Source organism: Equus caballus, chromosome 2 (genome assembly GCF_041296265.1).
Source record: "Equus caballus isolate H_3958 breed thoroughbred chromosome 2, TB-T2T, whole genome shotgun sequence".
In the NCBI taxonomy this organism is placed as follows: Eukaryota; Metazoa; Chordata; class Mammalia; order Perissodactyla; family Equidae; genus Equus; species Equus caballus.
In genome coordinates, this window is record NC_091685.1 from 42,411,717 (window position 1) to 42,426,306 (window position 14,590).

The following is a 14,590-nucleotide window of genomic DNA, read 5'->3' on the forward strand; positions in this document are numbered from 1 at the left end:
AAATCAGTTGGGAAATTCTGGATGTCTGAATGATTGGTTTTCAGCTTTCTTCTTTTTCTGGAATTACTTTGGGCTGCAAAATTCCTGTCTTTCAGGAAGTTTCTTAAAATGAAGTGCCCTTTAGTGAGGTCTTTCTTCATGATCTCCCTTAGTGGGTCTGCTAGTACTTGTGGTGGGACTGGACTGTCCATTGGATGGATGACTCCAAATCTCTGTTCCTTTGGTTTTTCTTGGCTCTTAACATGCATGAAATGAGGCAGTAGAAGAATCTGCCTCTGTTCTCAAGCATCTGACTTATTCCAAGACACATTCATTATGAAGGGTCATGAGGAAGGATAAAACAAATGGCATTTTGAATATGGGCATTATGGTCACTCCCTAGAAAATCTGATTGACTGCAGATGCCTTTACTTCTCAGTAAATAAAACATAGATTTCCTGTGCTATGCTTTATGATGATCTTGGGTTGTAATGTGGAGAGTTTTTATGTCCCTTTATAGTCACAACTTCCCTTAAAATTGTTGCTTCTTTAAAAAGAAAAGAAAGTATCTTAACCTGCCATTTTAAAAGGCAACCCTTTAGATTCCAGCTGTTGAGAGCATCAAAAATAATTACCCAACCATGGCCACGTCAAATGTAACTTAAGAAGACTCGCTTCTTCCCTGAGGAAAATGTAATTTGGTTTACTCCATTCCATCTCTGATTGACTGCCTTAGTTTTCTTTATGATTAGAAAGTAAAATACGTTTAGGTTAAAATTTAATAGCAAGTTATCCACAAGAGATTAGATTAGTTTTCTTTCTCTTTCGTGGTTTGGGTGAAAAGGTTATAGTAATAGCATGTTCAGGCCAGTCTTCTTTACATATTTCATTTATTTCATCACAAAATATTTATTGAAAATAAAGTAGAACTTGGCAAAGCCATTTCTCTTTGTGAAGACATGGGAACAACTCTCTGAATAAGATATGTCAAGATTTTTTGTGTAACCTTGAGCAAGTAAATTCCCTTTTTTCTAATTTCTTCATTTGAATATGGATAATCCCATGGAATTCCCCCCTCCCCTCTTCTTCAGGAACCCTGAAAACAATAATTGAGGCTATATCAAGTTCTTTATCAGAAAAGTGGTCAAAAAGAATCCCAGGGCTGTTTTCCTTTAGCTTAAAATTAGTTGTAATTTATATTACCTTTGAAAAAATTTTTTCTATGAAAGATGCGTACTTTGTCATTTATTTATGCAGTGGCTTTATGGGCCCTGTCATTGTTCCCTTAACTGTTACTGCCATTGTTTTAAAATTTCTTTTTCTTTTAAAGACTGTGTGTATATCGAGAGTCGGAGGCCAAACACGCCGTATTTCATCTGTAGCATTCAAGACTTCAAACTGGTAAGCACTTTTTCATATGCTGTTGATTCTACTCTGTACCTTCTCTTTTTTTCCAGTTCCATTGGCTGTCGCTTTTGATTGCTTTTCCATTGTGTTGACTTGATAACCAGTTCACCTGCTGAGTGCTAACTGCCTGGTGGCTGTAGCACTCAAATAAAGCAGTTATCAGTTTTGTCTTTTCAGTTTTGTAACACTAAGTGTTAATAAAGCTTATACTGTAAACAATATTTCTGAAGTTTTTCATTCCTTTAGTAACTGTTTTGATAACAATTTCAGAGATTCTCTTAAGTTTCTGAAGTAGTTTGTTTCTTCTCAGCTATTATAAAGAGCCTGAAGTAAAATAAATTTGGAATTTGATGATGAGTTGGAAAAAAAAGGGTGTAAATGGGCCAGAGACTAGTTCTCGGTGGTAACTATAATTTACTTAGATATTTGAGTGAGTATGGAGTGTATCTGTAACCTTTTATGGGGGGGAATCTCCTAGTGGTAGAGGTTTGAGAAAGGAAGTCTGGCTCAGGGATGGTGCAGCTACAGTACTTTCTCATTAAAAACTTTTCCCAGGACATAAGTGTTGATATTGCCCAGTATGAAATCTCTTGATTTTAGACCAGTGGTTCCCACACTTGGGGTTTTGGATGTTTGGCTTTCTATAGAGATTTCGCAAAGGTCTGCAAATAAACATTCTCAGCCTTAAATAAATAAATATACCTCACACATGTCTGTATGACTACTTTTAAAATGTACTAATATGCTGCTGTGATTTAAAAAATTCACGTATTTAATGACAATACACAGTTAAGAATCACTGTTTATTTTCCTCAAACAGTTGGTACGTGAAATACTGTCGAAGTACTGTCATTTGGGGATCTTTTTGAAATGTTTAGCTCTTAAAAAGGGGATGCTTATACTTGATTGTGAAGCACTGTCTACACTCTTAGGTGTAGAGAAATCCTAATCTTTAGCTCTGTAGAGATATGTATCGGTATCAGTGAATGCCCTTGTTTCCAAAAGCCTTTCTAACTTTTGACACTATTTGTGTTCTGACACACGTTGTATGTGATATTTCAGTCTAAAGGAATGTAGTCTGAAGAGATCTTTAACTTGGCATCTGCTTTGTTTTCTTTTTATTATTTTTAATGACACCAAATATTCAATTAGTATAGTTTGATTTAGCTAGTTATCTAAAAAATTGCATGCCCTTTATTTTTTCTTATTAAAATGTCATTCATAAGTAATACATGCTTACTGTTTTAAAAGAAAGTCAAATGTGCCATTTACTTCTAAGATTTATTTATTCTTGGTAGGCTGCTTTTAACTTTCCTGGTTGTTTTGCAAGATGGCTTTGCAGTTTAATATTGTAAATCAAATGCTTTCTATTCAGATTTTATGTCAACATGAAGTTTTACCATTTTAGAGGTCTTTGCTATTTATTATATGTTTCCTTCCAAAGAGTTTTTACAGATGCTGCCCTGACATCTGAAAATCTGGGTGGTGGCCTTGTTTCCTGAAGAGTCTTCTTTTTGCTTGTGACTGCTGCTACTGCTCTGTCCCTGCTCATTGTCTTTGTGTGTGATTTTTACCAAATGTAATATGAATGCAGCATGGAAAAGATAGAGCTGTGAAATAAAATTGCAAAGATTTTTCTTTTACGGATTAGATTCTGAGCCCTTTTTGTACAATTTTTTCACGTTAGCAGGTTCCTTCATGTTTGAACAGTGTCTCTTATGAAATACTGATTGCAATGTGATAGTTGCTGTTTGGGGCAGAGGTTCCTGCTGAGTTACAGTAATTGCGCAGGATATTAACAGCAATAAAAGCTGAAGCTTCTGTTGTCACTGTTGGTCTAGTATAAAACATTAAAGCTGTCTGCAAAAACAGTGTAGAGGGAGTGTAATATGTTTAGATACCTTTTTCTAAGTCAGACACTGCTATGTCTTATGTTTTCGTTTGAGTTCTGTATTCAGTACACACTCACAGTTGTAGAAGAATAACAGATGATGAAATATTTGCCCCTGGAAGGAATGCAGTTGTTGTCTGGATACCTACTTTCTCTTCTTTCCTTGGTTCTCAGTACTACTTATGAAAAGATAACCTAGTAGGTGAGAATAATCACAGATTTTGTTTCCTTTAGCCTACCCAAGCTGTAAGGGGAAAAGGTGAGCAGAAGGAAATATGCTTTGTTTCTCTGCAAGATTTTAAAAGGAAGAAATTGGAGTTGGTTTTGCCCATAGCAAATACCATGCGTGGCAAGTGGGGCAATGGGAAACAAAAACCCAATAGCCTTGAAATGTTGTTGATTAATTATGTATTTTATCTTGTTGGTTTTTTTGGTATGGGGTTGTAACTGAGATATGTGTTTGTTTGCACTGTAAATTAGAATTAATTGTTTTACTATATGAGTTTTTGAGTATAAGGTATATTTGGGGACTATAAAAAGAACTGGATGAATGCCCTTTATGGTATATATTAAGTAAGATAACGTTAGTTACAACAGAAACTAAGAAATTGAGAAGTGGGTATAAGGAGACATTTATGACCAGTTACCAAGACTAGCATGATGCCCAGTTGTTGAACTGAGGACCCTGGGTAACATTTCATGAACCAGTTCTGTATGAGATAAGAAGAGTCTTTGGATTTTATATGGGGACTTGCATTGTCTTCTAGGCTCTACTACTACATCCTATAGAATCTGAGTCCATGATATGGAACATAGCTGTCCCTGTGTGCGGGTTTACATCTGTAGTTCTGGCAAACTATTAAACAGCGTCCCCTTTCACTCTAAGATGTGTCCCTGTTTGGATAAAAGGTTATGCAGTCATCTTATCTATGGGGATGGGATCCACTGGCTTCCACTTTATTAATGTTTAACCATCAAAAGACATATAAGGCCAGTACCATTCTACATTGGTAGATATATTTAGAGACCACACTTTCACTGGGGTAAGTGGATGCTATGGTGTAAATTACGATATAAATAATTGAGTTCCTGGCAGCACTGAGGTTTTTGAAAGTAGCATTTTCAAGGGCAGTGAATTATATGTTCCATCTGGAAGCTTTCATTCTCTTAGGAAGTGTTCATGTGATTGGGCGTGTTTACCTGGGTTTGTTTGACTACAAAGACAAAAGTATCTCTGGAACAAATAGTCAAAAGCAGGAACTCAAGAGAACACGACAGGTAAGGTGGAATTATGAATAGTATATGTTTGGAAGCAGGAAGGAAGAGAGATCACCGATTAAATAAGGCAGCTTTGCACCTTAGGCTTCTGAACTAAATACTTAAGTAGCTGGCAAAATCTTTAGGTTTTTGAAAGAATGGTAATATGGAATGGCAATCTATAATTTTTGTGGCCTGGGTTGAAAAGATTAACTGAGGGACTGAAGCAGTTAGCAGAGAGGGCAAAGCTGAAAGGATGAATCAAGAATTGCCTCAGTGTGGAGAGTTGGGGCAGATAAACAAGTTGTAGGCATGCTGGTGTGATAAGACAGGAAGCCAGGAAAAGCAGAGGATTGGAGCAACTGCGCAGAGAGCAGTAGACGGGCCAAAGGGAGCGAGAGAGTGCACTCCTCCTCGCGCTCTCCTTAGGCCTGCCGTACTGGTGCTTTTTCCCATTGGACTCTTAGGTTATCCTGTGTCCTCTCAGTAAAGGCCGCTTTTCTTGGGCCAGCTTGAGCAGATCTCCAGGATATGCATCCGAAAGAGCCTTGTATAACACCTTCACCCCTTTCTGAATGTGCTGTGCTCCCACAGCTTTTCTAGGTCACTGTGTGACTTAGTTTGCTTTAAGAGTTTTCTTCCTGAATGAGTCAGTATTACCAAGGAGCATTATATCCCAGAGTGCAATTAGTAATGTTTTGGGTTGTAATCAGTGCCTTCGACATACACTTATTGAAGGCCTACCTTGTGTTCTTTGTTGAGCGCAGCACCATAAGGGGGACTGAAGAATGTAAGATACAGTTCTTTCCCTCAGTGATCTTAGGTTCTAATTGGACAGACAACTCGGGCATTACTGGATGTCAGTCCTCTTTGGAGAACACTAAATAGGATTCATGTGGAGGAAGCCATTCACTTTTTGTCCTAAAAGAAAGATTTTTTTTTTTTGCTTTTACTAAAAAACAATAAACTTCCATTTTTATAGAAATTCAGGACTTATGCATAATAGAGTTAATTTGCTATCTAGAAATAATCATGGATTCTGAGAATACTTAACAGGAAGATCATTGAGATTAGTAGTTTTCATTTAATGTAACACCAAGGAGTTCCTTCTTGGGCTGTTAATAGTAGTTTATACCTAATTCTTCATTCACAGATAAGTAATTGAAGCCTTCCTTTTAGTATTCTACATGGGAGTTCTTATCATTCAAGCAATGGAAAGAAATATGATTTTGGTTTCTTAGAGTTACGTAATTGTTAATTCTTTAGCTGTTATATGAAATGAATTTTCAGGTTGAATGGTAATTATTACAAATATTATTTTAAGCAAATACCATTGATTCATTTTGGCTCCTATTTGGTTTATTAAAACTGGAAAAGTTGTCATTAAAATTAAACCTAGTCTAGAGATTCCTTGGAGTTGGTGATATGTCATTAGGGATATTATGGTATTTTCAGTTGACTCTTTAGGGCTCGATGTAGTTTTATGGCTCTGCATGGATGAATGTACTATTCTACCATTTATGTCCCTAACAGCATACATTCTAAGTGCTGATTATGAATGTGGAAGAGTTAAGGATGGGTAGGTACCACTAGTTAACTTGGAGAAGGCCCATCTCCATTACTGCTGTGAATGTGGGGGCCAAGTTATTCAAGATTCAATAGTTTATCCCTCTTTCTTTCATTGTCAAATGTGAGCAGCTGGGAGAGGGACATTTGGAATTTCTCTCTGATTCCTGGTCCATACCCATAACCCTACCCGAAAAGCTGATCTCCACAGTGCAACAAAGAGGGGCTCAGAGAAATTATCTTCAGCTTAGGTCCCACTTACCGTTGAAAATGCCCTCTCTCCACCAAATTGAGTTTCTCCAAAGTGAATTAAAAGCTGCTTTTCCTTCTTTGAAGTGAAAACTTATTGAGGATAAGTAATTATATCTTTTCATTTTTTGTTAGAGACCTTTATATAGATAATGCTAGCAGATATATGGGAGACTTTATTAACATACATTCTTTGTGCACATATACATATATTCACACAAGTTAGTTATTATTTGTGCATGATACACCACAATTATTTAATCCTAGCTTAGTGTTGTATTACTGAATGTATGGTGTATGGGCATTCAGGAAATGGGCATTCATTTTCACATTAGGTAAATCTTGTATTAAAAACTTTTCTGGGTGTAGGGCAGGAAATCCATATTAATTTGAACATGGCTAATTCAGAATTTGAGATATTATTCTGGGACTGAGATGAGGGATCACAGAGTACATGGATCGAGAGCTTGATTTTGACATCAGCTTGTGTCTTCTGTCACTTGCTGCTTTCATGACCTCGGGCAAGGCACTTAACCCTCTAACCTTGCTTTATTTACCTCTGAAGTTGGGATGTGAAGCACCTACCTTGCAGGTAGGTTGTTTTTAGATGAAGAGATCAAGCCTACAAAGTGCATAGTGCAGTGCCCAGGCCACAGAATAAAGAAGATCATGATGTTGATGTTCTGTTGCTGCTCTAGGTTTCAGCTTTGTAAGCGTAGACACCACACCTATTTTATTCATTGATGTGTACTGTGCAGTTAGCACATTGCCTTGCCCATTTAAGATCTACAATAAATATTTGTTGAGTATTGAATGAAGTAACATTTCAGTGGAAAAAATTGACTGGATAAAGTTTTCAAAAAAGTTTAGTAGTAGTTTGATACAATGCATATATTTTGCGCGAACTACAATTTAACCTTCTGTTTATTAAATAAGCCAAAGAGATCTACTTCTTTACCTTTAGTTAGCTTGCAATGAGTAGTATTTTGGTTAGCCTGCAGTTTGTACTATTTTTTATATTTAAATTATGAAACTCTATTTTTTTTCTTCTTTTGAGGAAGATTAGCCCTGAGTTTACATCTGCCGCCAATCCTCCTCATTTTGCTGAGGAAGACTGGCCCTGAGCTAACATCTGTGCCCATCTTCCTTCACTTTATATGTGGGACGCCTACCACAGCATGGCTTGACAAGGAATGTGTAGGTCCTCACGCACCTGGGATCCCAACTGCCTAACCCCGGGCTGTCAAAGCGTAACATGCGAACTTAACTGCTGTGCCACTGCCCTGGCCCCCTGAAACTCTATTCTTAAAATACTTTAAAACTCAGTTTCTTATTTTCTTCAGGAAGTTTACATGAATGTAGCCAAAGTCATAACATTTTTTAGGCATTATTATAATCTGTTTTGAATTTTCTGTATTACTGACTTTTAGCAAAGAGAAATGAGGGCTTAGTCTATATGTAAACATCCCAGAGGTGGCCCGCCTATAGTGAAAAATGCCTGTAGTACAATGATTTGCTTGTGTGTGAAACAGTGGTTGTTCTTCTGTTTTTATTTTTCGTAGTCTCTCAAGTTAGGCTTACACGATTGATTATTTCTTTCTATAGTTTCCTTTTTCTCTTTACCATCTTGGTTTGCTCCCTGTAAAAAGGTGAGTACCATCCAGTTACAGCTTTATGACTTGAGTGTAGTATTAGATAACAAAGTGAAAACCTTGAAGTGCATTATCAAGTGTTTTCATTTTATAGTGTGAGAAATTAAGCATTACTTAGAGAGATAAGGGAATGTTCAGCTGAGAGAATTCTTTAAGGGAGGAGTTGCTCCTTTCTGTTAGTGTAGTTGTTCTTGCCTGTCAGGAGTGAGTATCAGTACAATGGTACTCTTGTTGTAAAGTGATTTCTAAGTCAAGAAAAGGTGTTCATTACTGATTTGGTGCTAGAGTATTCTTCTGGAGGCCACACTCCCTACCCCCCCACCCGCCCGCTTTGTTTAAAATAAAGGCCTTGGTTGCTTAGTTGTTATCTATAAGTGTTGTAATAAACTACAACGGGTATTGGGCTTACTCCATGCTATGTTTGGAGTAAGCCACCAATAATAAATGTATGTGCAAGGACTAAATCTCCTTTTCACATGCAAATTTGAAGTTTATAATTTTATTTAATCCTTTAAAAGGCAAGAGTAGGATGAAATCTCCTAGCTGTGAGTTTGATGGACATAGTCACATGAGGTGGTGGTGTTGGATATCTGCTGCATCCCCCTGCTCCCCTTAATGGAGCAATCACGTTGGAAGTTATTCTCAGCTACCACAACCTTTTTGCATGATATGAATATCAACTTATAGATGGAGAGGATGATGTTCATGTCAGTGAAAATCAAAATGAAGCTTTGGGAATAAATAATCTCAGAGCATCTTATTGGCCCCATTTACTCAGCTTCTCGGTGGTCTGTTTTCACTCATGACTGATAGTCGTTATAGGCCACATGGGATTTAAAGTTTTAATGGTTCACGATTACTGTGAAGTTGGGTAATTCATTTTCTCTTAATTTATTTGGATTTTCGGACTCTAAGAAATTACTGAAAAGGTTTTGTCTAATTATATATAGTTACATGAAATATCTAAGAATGTTATTTACTAAATCTGTTCTCTTTATGTGAAATTTTTTCAATGCGGAAAATTCTAGGTATTCTAACTGTTTTTTAAAAGGAGCTTAAGAAAGTTTGAGACAGTTTGATTTTTGCAGAAAACTTCTGTGCAGGAATATTGGTAACGTCTTGTCATTTAAACTTGATTCCTTAAAACTGGAAATTTGTAATTGGTATGTATATGTAAATGTTTGTGTTAAGAACCAACTCAAAATATTTCCAAGAAAAACACATTAGAAGAACTGAAAGAAAATTAGGAAAACTGAGATACTGTCAATGTTTTCTGATTCATAAATAAGAACGATATGCTTGATGTCTTTTTTTAATGCTTAAAATGTTTTACTAATTACGTGAACTTTTGCATATTTAAAATAATGCCAAGGTGCTATGAAATGCTTTACTAGGTGTCTTTTTGTTTAAAACACTTGATTTGAATGATCTGATTAATTGAATTCCTAGTGCCAGAGATTGACCAGAAATTCATTTTATTTGATGCTCATGGTAAAAAAATACTGACTATACTGTACATTCTAGTGCACAGTTGAATCTTTGATTTGGAATTTTGAAGTGCTGCTATGGGGAGGAGGGGGATGTGTGGCGGAGAATGTTATGGCTACTAACACTTGGTGTCATCATGTATTGTCACTAAGGCAGTGGGAGTCAGAGACAGCACAAAAAGTGTACTCTCTGGATCCCAGGATGGGCTCTAGGGGGTGATCTGTAAAGGAGGAAAACCATCACAATGAAGACATTCTTAATATTAGCATATTTTCCTGGGATTTGTCTTTTTTGTTTCCTTAAGAGAGACTTATAAAAATAAGTAGTTAACGGAGCATACTAAAATCTTGGATTACAGGAAGTTGTTAGAGGGTGATTTTTCTCAAAAGGAATTATATGTAACAAGACTCCCTAAAAATGATTTAATATTAAGCAGTTTGTGTATCTGTAATTTTTAAACAACTTTTAAGAACAGAGATTCTTATTTAAGCAGTTGGATTGTATGGAGTTTTTAATTCATTTAAAACCACGTGAAATTGGATTAGTTTTTTGGAAATGTGTATACTCTAGAATATTTGAAAGGGAACGTATTCAATCTGTTATCTGAGATATCTTTTTTGATACTTTTGAGGACTGTGCTGGCTTTCAGAAGTTCTTTAATCTTTTGCTGGTTTTAAATGTTTTCAGAATTTCTTAAAAAAAAAAAAAAAGACGATTCATGCCAAACTGATTTTGCCCCTAAAAGAAATAGTCTTTTTTGAACTTTATGCTCTGTGCCTATTCATTATACTTACCTTGTGGGCATTGTGAGAAGTTTAAAATTCATTTGAACGGTGTCTTTTCTCCCTCTGGTATTGAGCCTTTTTACCTTGTCTTTAGCTTTCCAAAATTAAACTAGGACTTTGAGAAAATGGTAGGATCTTTGTTTGACCCCCTTAATGCCTTGAATATTTCCTTACTAAGTACATGTCTTATGCCTCTAGCACCTCTCATTAGAAACTCTTCTGAAAGCTCAGTTTGTCCACTTGTGGTTCATTTTACAGTTGTGTTTATCTGACACCATTGGATTTTTGTTTTTATTATAAGCAAAGCATGCCACTGTCACTGTGCCTTGGCACTGTGTCACATCTTAACTTGGTTATTTTGAGGGGCACACACCATACTGCTTTATGACAGGACCCAGATTAAAGTGTGGAGCCAGAGGGTCATATGTTTATCCACACTGAAATAAAGAAACAGCTTTGATAAATGCAGAAAGGTTAACTTTAGTGGTAGAACAAATTCTCTGAGATTTCAGAGACCATCTGCTAAAGGATTTGTGCAGATACTTGCTTGTGTGCTGAGTGCCCCTAGTAACCAGGGTATGAGGGGACATTGGGCATGTTAACTTAAAACTGTTTTCTTTTTTAGGTCCACAACTCCCAGGCCTGTTGCAGATCTCCAACTCCTGCTTTGTGTGACCCCCCAGCATGCTCTCTGCCGGTGGCATCACAGCCACCACAACATCTTTCTGAAGCCGGGAGAGGGCCTGTAGGGGTAAGGAGAATCCCGTTTTTAAAAGCTATCAATATTTTATATCCCTTAGGGTATAAAATAGGAATATTACCTCCCTCCCCATAGCCCCTTAAAAAATGTGCTGTATTGTGTGTGTTTTTAAAGGAGTAACAAGTACATGCACAGAGGAAGCAAAATACGGGACTTGCCTTACCCCTCTAGGACAGTTCCAGAAGTTGGTGGGGTTTGGTGGTATAGGGTATTTTGGCACCAGCAGAGAGCATGCTGGGCTGCTGCAAGGAGCAGGAGCTGGCAATCAGCAGCGAGTATGGATGTTGGCAACTGAAATGGGGGAAAAAAGGGGGTAAGTTTGAGTCCAAGTGTGGAATGTGCATTTACCCAGGATCATTGGGACTCATGGCCCACACATCTAAACTATTTTGGGTGCTGTCCTCTCAGGTGATGTTTTATAGAGTATTGCTCAGAACTAGCTAGGCTTTTCTCCAATGCTAGATATAGAATAAACACTTTGAAAGGCTTGGGTTGGGGTTTAGATATAGTGGTCTCAGCTGTACCCTGGTAATTCCTCTGTTACCTGGGGGTAATGTGGGATGTGTGTGAGATGCAGCAGGAGGAAATGTCTTTAGTGCTTTATCCTTTAGAACACAGGACCCAGTATTAGTGATCCACGAGGGTTATTTTTGTGTCATGTATCTCACCTTTTCTGAAAGCTGTGTATACACCTGTCTTCCTTGTTTTCCTTTATGAGGATTTAACGGTCAAGTTTTCTGAAAGACAAGTATTTATTGTTCTCATCAACTGCTGTTAATCACTGAAGAAGTTTAAGACCTATCTTTCTCTTGTTTGGTGTAATCTGACTCTGAGACTCAAACTCATACTCAATTAGAAAATAATATAAGAGAATAGCCTTCACACGTGCCCACACAATACGAGATACTGGCAATATATAATGAATTGTTCAGTTGTAGTGTAGAATATTAATATCTTGAGATTAAGAAAAGAGAGTGCTCCAAAAGGGCTAAAGCACTTAGGAAAGTTTTGTGAAGGTAGGTAGGTTTCGAGGAGCTGGGTATGCTTTTGATACATCAATAACATGTGGACGGGCAGATTGGTGGAGGCTTCCAGGTGTATGTGTTAGCCTGCCCCATATCAGCCTATCCCTATAAGCAACCCTAGGCAGTGAGCCTGGTGAAGCTGGGAGTTGTGAGAAGATGACCGCAGGACGTCAATGAAGAGTGCAGGTTAGTGGGTCTGGGGAAGCAGAGGTGGGGATATAAAATGGGGCCTGATAAAAGAGGATCTTAGAGGTTAGACAAGCCATGATTTTATGTAATAGGCAGAAGAGAGCCTTTGTAGGCTCTTTTATTCCAGACAAGCCGGTTTGCAAATCACTATTGAAGAAGATTCACTGAGTAGCACTATGCGGTGTGGAGTGGGGAAAGACTGTGAAAGTTCCAGTTAGGTGGCTAAGGCTGTCATCCATGCATAAAATGAAGAGGACTGAGACAATGGAGATGAAATATTAGTAATTGTAACAAAATCAGGAATAATTGTCACAACAACAGTTTCGTGTTTAGATAGTCTCAGGTATAATTTATCAAGGATTAGACTAGACAAAAGGTTCACATTATGGTAGCCTTGTAATTCTTGATATAATAGCCATTCGCAATGGACTATAAAACCCACTGTTGTGGATAAAAGTATAATTTTAATCCCTAGAGAGATATATTGACATTTTAAGGGACAAATTAGAGCCCCAACTTGACTACCTACTTCAAAAGCATCAGCCTTTACCAGTTACTATCTTGTTTCCATACATATCTAAGAAATGATTTTATCTTTCAGGCCAATATTTTCTTACTTTATTCTCTAATCAGTGTGGGTGTCATCATTAGACTGTTTCATTTACCATACTACTCACTAACCAGGATTTGCTGAATAGATTTTAAATTTTGCCCGTAATAACATTGATTTTTAGTAAATTTTATTTTAGCATTAGTAATAACTAGTAGTTATTTTTTTAGCAGTAAAAGTATTGTATCCACTGGGGATTTAAATAAGTTCATAATTGGTGGTGCACTCAAATACCATCATATGTAGGTTTGAGAAGATTCTATAATAAGATAATAAATCTTCTTTCAGTCAAAATGATGCTGCATAAAGCTAACTGTATTGATTGTTCTTTAACAACGCTTCATGCTGCCAAAGTCATTTGTGCTGGATCTGAATTGGATCCAGTTGGCAGCGCTCCCCTCCATGTGTGGAGCTCTCATAAATTCTGCATGCACACAGATCTAATACAGCGTAATGAGAGAGCTGCTGGGAGAAAAAATTGATTACATGGTTGCAGACAATATCATTAACATTTCTTGCCATGATGCACCAGATGTCTTCCCTAATAGACTATTTTTGTTAATTTAGTTTTTATAGGATAACATTGATTGCATCATAATTTAACTTTCATTGCGTGTTGAGGTGTATGTGATCTGTGTTTCTACACTAATGTTGGCATCAACTCATAGGATTTAATTTTGTAAATTTTTAACTTACCTGTTAATTTTTAAAGTATTTGTCCTATAAAGGCAACATTTTTACTGAGAATCCATTAGCTTGGATGTTTTCTAACAAAAAGTTCTGTGTTTACTGGTAATTCAAGGTAGTTAGGGAGGTGAGAAGGCAAGGAAAACATTGTCCAGATCCTCCCTAGACTGGGAGAGATGATCGTCCCACCCGCAGCTGCTCCCAGTATCAGGTGATTTAAATGGTATAACAGCAACTCTATCCAAGGCAGAAAAGGTGCAGCCATTTAAGGGGACTTAAAATGCACACTCACTTCCCTTGTCGTGGTTGCGGCCCTGCAGGCTGAAGTTCTTGTGAGTTGCACCTATCCTCTTCCTTGCTAGGAAATCAAGGGCTGGTTAGGATATTTAGCTATTTAGCATTTTAATTTTTATTTATTTTAATTTTAATTTTTGCTGAGGAAGATTGGCCCTGAGCTAACATCTGTGTCCATCGTCCTTTATTTTATATGTGGGACGCCTGCCACAGCACGGCTTGACAAGCGATCCATAGGTCTGTGCCTGGGATCTGAACCTGTGAACGTCTGGCTGCCAAAGCAGAGTGCGTGAACTTAACTGCTATGTCACTGTACTGGCCCTGCGTTTTTATTTTTCAGTCATATCTTTTTGTGTGTTTGAGACCTCTGTTGAGTGGCTGACATATATAAATAAGACAGTACTACTGTAATAGTGGGTTGAGCTATTTTATTTCAGTCATTTTTTTTAACTACTAGTTTTGTTTTTGGTGCATTATCCTTTAGAGAGCATTTTTTTTTTCTCTTGACATGTTACTGTGTAACATAGGACAAGTTAACCTTTCTAACCCTTAGTTTTCTCACTTATAAAATGGGTATAATACTACTATTTACCTTAGGGTTGTTGCAGAGATTAATGAAATAATTACTTAAATTGCTTAGCATGATATGAAGCATATAATAAGCATTCATTTAACATTATCTGTTATCATATAGACTTGTGTCATACAAATTCAAGTTTTAAATAATTAATTTTCCAGATTTTCTAGGCCC

The 14,590-nt window shown here is 37.1% G+C and overlaps 1 protein-coding gene across 12 annotated transcripts in view; it reads left to right on the plus strand.

Moving 5' to 3' along the window:
* The window catches only part of RERE (arginine-glutamic acid dipeptide repeats), a 402,750-nt gene that overhangs the window by 166,504 nt on the left and 221,656 nt on the right, over positions 1–14,590 (plus strand). For 9 of the 12 annotated variants that reach the window (XM_023635850.2, XM_070260987.1, XM_070260993.1 and 6 more), the window contains 2 exons: positions 1,310–1,380; positions 10,900–11,025. In XM_023635850.2, coding sequence (XP_023491618.2) covers positions 1,310–1,380; positions 10,900–11,025 — 197 coding nt within the window. The remainder of the gene's footprint in view (positions 1–1,309; positions 1,381–10,899; positions 11,026–14,590) is intronic. The other 3 variants (XM_070260991.1, XM_023635853.2, XM_070260992.1) reach the window with 1 other exon arrangement.